The 8,933-nt window shown below is 59.7% G+C and overlaps 1 protein-coding gene across 1 annotated transcript; it reads left to right on the plus strand.

Moving 5' to 3' along the window:
• Positions 1-276: 276 nt before the first annotated feature.
• Positions 277-8,821, plus strand: PPP1R1B (protein phosphatase 1 regulatory inhibitor subunit 1B). The gene is given in 7 exon segments (NM_174647.2): positions 277-707; positions 2,330-2,390; positions 2,664-2,686; positions 3,101-3,176; positions 6,305-6,502; positions 7,820-7,939; positions 8,028-8,821. Coding segments are annotated over 7 exon segments (609 nt in total). The 5' UTR covers positions 277-626; the 3' UTR covers positions 8,078-8,821.
• The last annotated feature ends 112 nt before the right edge of the window (positions 8,822-8,933 follow it).

Below are 8,933 nucleotides of genomic sequence, written 5' to 3' on the forward strand. Positions count from 1 at the left end.
CTCTCCCCTCGGCCTCCCCCCTTTATCCTCCCTGCTGGACTCCATCAATAATGCAGCTTCAAGTTCTGGGGAGTCGGCAGGGGGCCCCCAGGCCGCTCCCGCGGCCCTGGCTCACACTCCCCGCCCTCCTCCCGGCCCGGGAGAACACGCTCCTCGGCGCTCATTGGCCACTGTCTCCTGAGCCCTCCCACCAAGCGCCCCGGCGCCAGTCCCAGGCCGAGGGGACGGGCTGGGGACCCCAAGGCTGGGGCCGGAGGGCGAGACCCGGAGAGACGGAGCGAAACAGAGACAGAGGGAGACTCGCGGAGAGGGAGCAAGGGAGATAGAGGAAGGTTGGAGAGACACAGAGAGAGCGAGGGAAGGAGGGACAGAGACCAGCCCCGCGAGCCCGAGGTGCGGGCGCCAGGGGACCGCGGCACCCAGGAGCCCCAGAGCCGCGAGCCGGCGGCCGCCCCCCACCCCCGCGCGCCCTCCCCTCGCCGGCGCGGTATTTTTATCTGTGCGTGAACAGCCCTCCAGCTCCTCTCTGCCACACTCAACCCGCTGCCGCCGCGGCGCCCGGAGCAGCGCGGGGGAGCGGAGCCGGGATCGCAGCCCGAGACCCCACGACGCGCGCCCCGCCCGCCATGGACCCCAAAGACCGCAAGAAGATCCAGTTCTCCGTGCCCGCGCCCCCCAGCCAGCTCGACCCCCGCCAGGTGGAGATGGTAAGGGGGCTGCGCCCCACCCCTGGCAGCGCCCCCCTACCCTAACCCCCACTCCCCGACTCCTCTGCGCTCCGGAATCGGAGCCGGCCTGGGAGACGCGGGCGCCCGGCCCGCCTCGGACGCAGCGGGGGCGCGGGGCAGCGCGTGAAGTTCGCCGGAGACTCCTGTAACTTTTTCCCGGGGCCTCTCACCTGATCCCGGGGCGGGAGAATCCCGGGCGGCCCCAGAGTGGGAGGACTGTCCTCTGGACCCTGCAGTGTCCTCCTTCTCTGGGGTCCCCCGGGGACCGCTGGTGTGACAACATGGTCCCCTGACCCGTTACACTGAGCGGGCCTGCGCCCGCCTGCCGCACGCTCTGGCCATCTCTCTAGTCCCACCCTGCATACCTGGGCTGGGGTCACCCGAGCTTTGTCCTAACCGCTAGATAAAGCCACAACATGGGCGGGTAGAGAGGGAAATGATGACCAGTCATCCCAGAAGCCAGAAGTCCTCACACAGACATCTGAGTCCTCTGGGCAGCCTTCCTGGGCACTGGGTACCGGAGGCCTCCAAAGGTGGGGATGAGATGTGGGGCGTGATGGCGAAAGAGACATGAGTTTTGTGCAGGCGCCTCCCCCCTCCACTTAGCCATTCACTTGTTGCTGTTGTTGAGAAGCAGCTGGTACCCAACAGAGCAGTGAGAGGGGGGCCAAGGCATTTTGCAGAGAGACGGCATTGTGGGGGGGGGGTGCCTGGGGGACCGGTTTGATCCCCAGCCCAAGCAGCTTTTGATCTGGAGGGCAGTGTTGGGAGATTGGCAGGGGGAGGTGGCAGTTTCAGCATAATTCACCTGGTTCTCTTTGTGCATTTCCCTGGAGCTCAAAGAGGACCTAATTAACTGACAGTTGATCTGATTGCCAAGCTAGGGGGAAGGGTGGGGGAGTTACTGGGAGTACTCAGTGCCCCACCACCCCCCACTGTTCAGCTTGGCTCATGTTCCAAGGAGGGCGACTTTGGAGGTTTTATGAGGACTGGGTGAAGAGTTCCACAGCCTGAGTGATACTGCCGAAGGGGCCCAGACCCAGGTCCCAGGCGGTCCGGGGCTCAGGTGCACATCTGAGCCTCAGGTTGAGGCTGGAGGTGCCTGCTGTTCAGGCTCAGCCTCCCTCTGCAGCTGAGTCTGGTTTCTTTGGAGCCCTTGAGCTGACCTTAGGTGGGCAGGGCCACGTGAATGCCAGCTTCCACACTCAGCGTCGGGTCCTGAGGTCTGATGTCTTCATAAAGGGGAGAGGGAGAGCCATGGCAGGGGAAGATATGAAGGGAGGTGGTGGTTCTGGAGTAGCCATGGAGAGAGATGGGCATTGGCTGGCAGCCAGTGGTGGGCTTTTCTTGCCCTTCTCTGCCTTGGCATGCTGTGTGGCTTTGAGCTCTTTGCTGAAAGTCTCTGAGCCTTGGGTTTTCACCTCGGTAAAATGAGGGGGTTCGGTGAGCTCTGGAGTCCCTTTCAGCTCTGACAGTCTTTGATTCAAAGGTTCCCTGGGGACTCCAAAGCACAGTTTGTTCCCTGCTGCCTGGGTGGGGGGTGGGGATCGGGCTGCAAGGGTCTGTCCTGCCCTGCCTTCTCCCCGTCTCTGTCTCCTCAGATCCGGCGCAGGAGACCAACCCCTGCCATGCTGTTCCGGCTCTCAGAGCACTCCTCACCAGGTGGGCCCCTTCCCTGCGCCCTAGTCCTGGCCCCACCCTAACTGTGATGCCTTCTGGGGGCCCCTGCCAAAGTCCCTTGAGTAGGAGACTGAATGGAGAATGGGGGGTTAAGGTTCAGGAGCCCAACTCCACTGGGCTCATTTATTGACCAGGCGCCTCCCAACACCGGGAAGGAAAGGGCCCAGAGACTGACTGAATTTTGGGGGAAAGTACCAATAATTCGGATTCTTTCTCTCTTCTTTTTCCTGGCTCGGTCACCGGTGGCCTCCCCAGAGGAGGAGGCCTCACCCCACCAGGTGAGTTTCCAGGGGCAGCTGGAAGGAGGGATGCCAGGCCCTTGGTGATGGGATGGAGGGGATTACTTCCCAGCTAGCTCAGGGTGCCACCCAGGAGGACATTAGCATATCAATTGGCACCTTGGTGAGAATGCCTGGTGCCAGGATACAGATCCTCCTCTACCCTTCTCTTTGCTCAGACTCAGGCTGGGCCTCCAGAATCCAGGGTCCCCGCCCTGAGCCAGGCCGTGGCTGTGTGCCCCTCCCAAAGCCAGCAGCTGGCCTCAGCCTTGTGGGAACAGCTCTGGACCTAAAGCCGAGGCGGGATAGCCAACGCAGCTGCCCTGGGCGGCTGGCAGGGTGGGGGAAGGGAGTGGAGGGAGGGTTACAGGAAGGGGCTCTGTGAGCCCATTTAACCTGGCACTTCCCCGGCAGAGAGCCTCAGGAGAGGGGCACCACCTCAAGTCGAAGAGATCCAATCCTTGTGCCTACACACCCCCCTCGCTGAAAGGTACTCCCCAACCCATGGTCTGCCTGTCCCCTTGGCCCCTGGAAAGGGGCTGACACTGGGTGTGCGGGGCGGGGTGGGGGGAGTGTGGCGCTTTCGTTGATGGGGAGGGATTGTCTTGTGCGCCCATCCCAACCCCCACTTAGAGACCAATTCTTTCTTAATGTGGCCTTGGAAAAACAAGGCTCCCCGAGGCTGAAAAGGGTGGTGTGGGTCTGAAAATCAGGTTTCGGGGTTGAAAGAAAAGAGGTACGTAACAGGTAGGCCTCGACATAGAGACTCAGCCCTCTGCCGCCTCTGCAAGCATGCGCTGAACCACCTCCACCGCCTCCCGCCTCCCAGGGCACCTTCTTTGGGTCGCACCCCTTGCTCTCCCCTCCTGTTCCCAGGCCTTTTGCACAGGTCTGCACACCAATGCTGCTTCTGTTCCTGCTTTTCCTTTCAATCCCCAAAGGCAGGTCATTCCTATAGCACTCTTATGGAGCGCCTGGTGTATGCCAGGCCCCCCGGTAGGGGTGGAATAAGGGTAAGATCTAGCCTCAGCTCTCCTGGGGGCCTTCACCTCAAAGCATCTGGCAGAGCCACAGAGGAGAGGGGATTTGAAGGATGGATAGGAATTCAATAGGCGAGCCAGGCAGAGGGGTATTCCAGGGAGAGGGAGGAGCAGGTGTGAGATCACAGGGGGTCTTCAGGGCTGCCTGGAGACTTGGCTTCCAGCGGGGGAGCTGAGGCAGAGACACCTGGTGGAACAGGTGGGCCAGGTGGGCATGTGGGGAGGGTCCCTTCCTCACTAAGCCTTAGGATACCTTCCCACCCCCAGCTCAGCTCCAGCTCTTCTGGCCTGGCCAGCCCCCTCCTCCCATGGAGGGAGAGATGGAGGCCTGAAGGATGTGCTGAGAGCTCCGTCCTTGGGTTTAGTGAGCTCCCAACCACCGGCCGAGGTCAACAGGTGCAGCTGTCAGCCCGCCTGCCTCAGTTGGGAGCAGAGGGACTGAGGAGATGAGAGGAGAGGGGATGCGGAGACGCCAAGCGGGCGCTGGGTGTAGCTTTTGGAAGGCCTTCCGACCTGTAGGGATGTGGGGGAGGCCAGCCCCTGAAGCAGGCATGAGGGAGGAGGTGCCATCTTCTGAGGAGAGAACATGAGAAGTCTCTCTCCTCCACACCCTGGGCTGAGTAGGGGGCAAGTGGACATGAGAGGAAAGAACCACCCTTGGACTCTTGGTTGTGAGCAAGGGGCGGGGTGGGGGGGTGTGAAGAGAACAGACCAGGGTGCTTCCCAGGCAGACTGCCTTGGCCAGAAATGTGCACCCCCACGCCCCCGGCCCTTTTGGGCTGCGACCTGGGAGAGTCTGAGTAGGGAGAAGCAGGGCCCCGGGAGGGGGCCAGGAGAGGGGCTGTGCTGGGGACCTTGGAGCTTCCAAAAGGGAGACTTGAGTTGGGGGGAGTTCGGGGTCCCAGAGCTGGAGACAGAGCGAGGAGGCAGTCGGGAGGGAGGGGGGGAAGACCCCAGAGAGCCCTGAGAGGCACGAGGCAGGCGAGGCACGAGGGAGGCTCTCACGGGGCCCTGCACAGGGCTGCACGCACCTATTGTTGTCGCTGCGGCTCACGAACTGAAGAACTGAACTCTCCTCCCCCGGATGCTTGAGCTGCCACCTCCTCTCCTCCTTCCTCCTTTCCCCAACCCTCAGAGGACCCTTCTGAACTTCTAGGGCACTGTATGTTGTGGGTTTCGCCCCTTTCTGGGCAAAGGAAAGCCCCTGGCAGGGTTGGGGGATTGGTTGGGGGAGAAGCCTAGAGTCCGCAAGGAAGGGCAGACACCAAGTCTTGGCTTGAAGAGGGCTCTCCAAGGCCGAGCTCTTGCACTTGGCTCAAGGTGAAGCTTTGCTGAGTCCCCAAGGACAAGGCAGGGCAATTTATTGTGCTTTTATTGCCTGGGTAGTTTGCCCAGAGTTAGCAGGAAGCACCGGGTGGAGCTTGGGGCCAGACGGGGCAGCAGGCAGGCACAATACACCCTCTGTGCCTGTCCCCGAGTTGGCAGGAGAGCCAGGCCCTGCTCCCTGTACAGGAGGTTTCCAGCCTGGATCTACCCCCTCGGGCTTTTTGAGGGGAGGGGCTGCCTGCGGATTAGGAAGCAGCTGTAGCAACCCCAGCCCCTAGCCCTTCATCATCTGGTCTCTGGGCCTCGAGTAACCCGAACGCTCCAAAATCCCACCAGCTCCCGGCCCCCTGCTGCCTCTGCCCTGGCCACGCCTCCCAGGGTCCCCTTCGCCCCTCCCTTTCTCCCAGAGTCCTCCAGCCCTGGCCCTTTTCTCTGAACCCCCTCGTCCTTTCCATCTTTTGGAAACTTCTCTCCAGCTGCCCACACTGTTCCCTTCCTAGGTCCTATCCCAGCAGGCCTTGGTGGTGTTGGGGGGGTGGGTGGTGGTTGCCGCTTTCTAGGTCACTGCACAGGGAGCTGAAGCTTGGGGATGTGGGTCAAGATTGTGGGGGCCGTGTCTGAGCAGGCTGCATCCCCAGGCAAGGACGTCACTGGCTGCAGACTGTTGTGTCCTCAGTCTCAGGGCTGTTCCTGCCTCTTAGAGCCTGGGGCAGGGGTGTGTGGAGTAGCATCTGTGATGGAGCAGTGCCAGGGAGTGGGGACCAAGCCCAGTATGGGGTGGCAGGCAGGATCCGGGTGAGCGGTGAGCAGGCTGGGCACTCCCCTAGAAACTGAAAGGGACAAATGCCCCGGGGCCCGGCCCACCAGTCCAGTACCTTCTCCAGGGGCTGTAGCTGGTAGACAAGCTCCCCCAGCCAAGGAATGTTAAGCTGTTGCTGTGCCCGCCTGCTCTTGTCCAGCTTGGCACCCTATGGCGTGGGGAGATGCCTGGGGCTGGCCTCTGGGGCCCAGCATCTTTGGACAGCTTAAGAGCCAAACATGATCAAGAGTCTACCCCCTGCTGCTTCTGCCCTGGTTTGGCCCCCAGCAGGCTGACCAGCAGCCTGTATTGTTTGAACTAGACCCCTGCAGGGGTGAGCTCTGCCCCAGGCCCCCAGGAAGGAGGCTGAGGGTTGGGCCACATGCCTCTCCTGTGCCTTGGGCTGCTTCTCAGGCCTGGCTGACCCGTGCCTTCCTGGTCCCCCTGTGCTAGCCGTCCAGCGCATTGCTGAGTCTCACCTGCAGTCCATCAGCAACCTGGGTGAGAACCAGGCCTCGGAGGAGGAGGATGAGCTGGGGGAGCTGCGGGAACTGGGCTACCCAAGAGAGGAAGAGGAGGAGGAAGAGGAGGAGGATGAAGAGGAGGAGGAGGACAGCCAGGCGGAAGTCCTGAAGGGCAGCAGGGGGTCTGGTAAGCGGAAGGGGCTGTGAAGCCTGAGTTTCACCAATCATGGGCTTGGGTGGGGTCCTCCTTGAGTGTCCTGGGACACCCCCTCCCACTTTACAATTTCTCCCACATGTAAAGGGCCTTCTCACTCTCTCACCCCACAGGATGCCTCACACTCAGCCTTACCTGACACCTGGGCTGTTCCCATCCTTGACTCCGTTGCTCTCCCTATCAGGTTTTCCCTAATAATTCCTCTCTTCCCTAAAAATTAAGGCAAGGCTACATGAGGTTTGAGGCTAGACCCAAGAAAGGACTTCCCATCCATGGCCGTTGGGAGGTGTAAAGAGATCAGGGATAGAGGACTAAGAGTGTCCAGGGCCCCCATTGCCTGCATTTCTGGATACAGGATGTGGTCTCTGCTGGGAGACACAGGACTGGTTGATACCTTCTCTCCAGGAACCTGTGGTTCTCTCCCTCTTTTTTAATTTCCTAGGCTGGAGGTGAGAGGGTGCCCTCTAGTGTCTGGATGCAGAATCTAGGATTCAAGAACCAACCCACTTGTCTGCACCTCCAACCCCAACTGCCTGGGAAGAGAGAGGCCAGTGAGGGGCCTAAGACCGACACAGAAGGCCTCAGAGCTAGAGACCCCAGATCCCAAAATCTACACAGCCGGGTCCCAAGACCCAAAGAATTCCTAGGCAGGAAGATCTCAGCCCCTCCCAGGGCTATTTTTTCCTGGCCACTTCTCACCCTCTGAATGCACATTCAAATGTTTTGGTCCCATTATTTATGGGGATGAAAAATAACCAACCATCCCTCCTTACAGTGTCCACTCTTTGCACCCCGCCTCAAAATAGCGTAGGCCTCTGCTCTGTATTGGCAGTGGGGGCATCAGATGTGGGAGCAAAAGCTTCAGCTGGAAGAGCTGAATTGATTCCCACTGACACCACCGGAACAGGTGAAGAGGAGGTGAGAGGAGACTGTTCTCTCAGGAGAGCGGCAAGGCAGTGGGTCAAACGGCAAGATGACCAAGGAACAAATATCAGTTGCCACCCAGCCTGGAGTGGCTCCTAGGTGCTGGTACTGGGTGTTAACTATTATCTTATTTAAGGCAGTCTACAGAACTTCCCTCCTACCAGCCCCTTCAGAGAGGTAACAATGACTTATCTAAGACATGTGGTTAGTCGCTGGAGGCACTGTCTTAGTCCAGTGCTCACTCCACTCCACTGTGACACCCTCAGAAAGCTTGGTCTCAGCCAGCAGCTGGACTTGGCTCATGTTCTAGGACAGCCAGCTGGATACTCAGAGCTTGTGTTTTTATCCCTTCTTTCCTGTCCCCAGCTGGGCAGAAGACAACTTATGGCCAAGGTCTGGAGGGTCCCTGGGAGCGCCCGCCTCCTCTGGATGGGCCCCAGAGAGACGGAAGCTCTGAGGACCAAGTGGAAGACCCAGCATTGAATGGTGAGACTTGGGAGTGGGGGGCTGAGGAGGCAGGGCTGGGATCTTGGTGGGCATAGCCAGGCCCTAAGTCCCTCTGCTTGCTTTGCAGAACCCGGGGAGGAGCCACAGCGCCCTGCCCACCCTGAGCCTGGCACATAGGCACCCAGCCCTGCATCTCCTGGAAGGAAGTGGGAGGAAGCATTGATGTTCTCCAGAAACCCATTCTGTTCACACCCTATTTTGTACCCTGCTTCTCACTTGCTAGGGCTGCGGCTTCTGACTTTTAGAAGACTAAGGCTGGTCTGTGTTTGCTTGTCTGCCCAACTTCGGCTGATGCCCAGAGTCCCTGGGCACTTGCTGCCTGATGCCTACCCCTGCCAGTCATTCCCCCATACACCCAGCAGGAGGTGGGATGGGAGAGCTTGCATTGGGAAATCCAGTAAATGGGGGACAAAGATTCATCCTTCACAATTCTACTCCCTAGACCCTCTCCCCTGGGCGTAGGAAACCCACAGGGCAGGACCCTAAGATCTGGGGAAAAGGGATACTGAGAACTTGTAAGTGCCCATAGATCTTTCTCCATCCCCTGGGCAATTCCAAGTCATCACCCCTTCACTGCCTTCTACCAGGGCCCAGAATTCAGGCATCTTTTCCACGGCCTCAGCTTTTGGTAAATCTTCCCCTTATCACCTGCTCCCCAGCCTGGGTGCCTGGAAGATGGACTGGCAGAGACTGCTTTGCTGCATTTTATGTGTGCTTTGATGCCAGGAATGCCACCTAGTATAATAAGTCCTTAGGGGGGCACATGGTGGGGGAGCCAAGCTCTCCTTGTCCTCCAGCTGCTCTGTCCCCTTCCCCTCTTCCCTGACTCCCGGCCTGAACCTGTAATAAATCTTTGTAAATAACTGTGCTGAGACTTCTCTTTCAGGGGAAAGGAGAGGGAGGAGGTAACAGGTTTCCCTATGTGGTGGTCATCCAAGAGTCAGGTCCTCGACCCCAGTGTCCAGTCCTCTCA

Source organism: Bos taurus, chromosome 19 (genome assembly GCF_002263795.3).
Source record: "Bos taurus isolate L1 Dominette 01449 registration number 42190680 breed Hereford chromosome 19, ARS-UCD2.0, whole genome shotgun sequence".
Lineage (NCBI taxonomy): Eukaryota > Metazoa > Chordata > Mammalia > Artiodactyla > Bovidae > Bos > Bos taurus.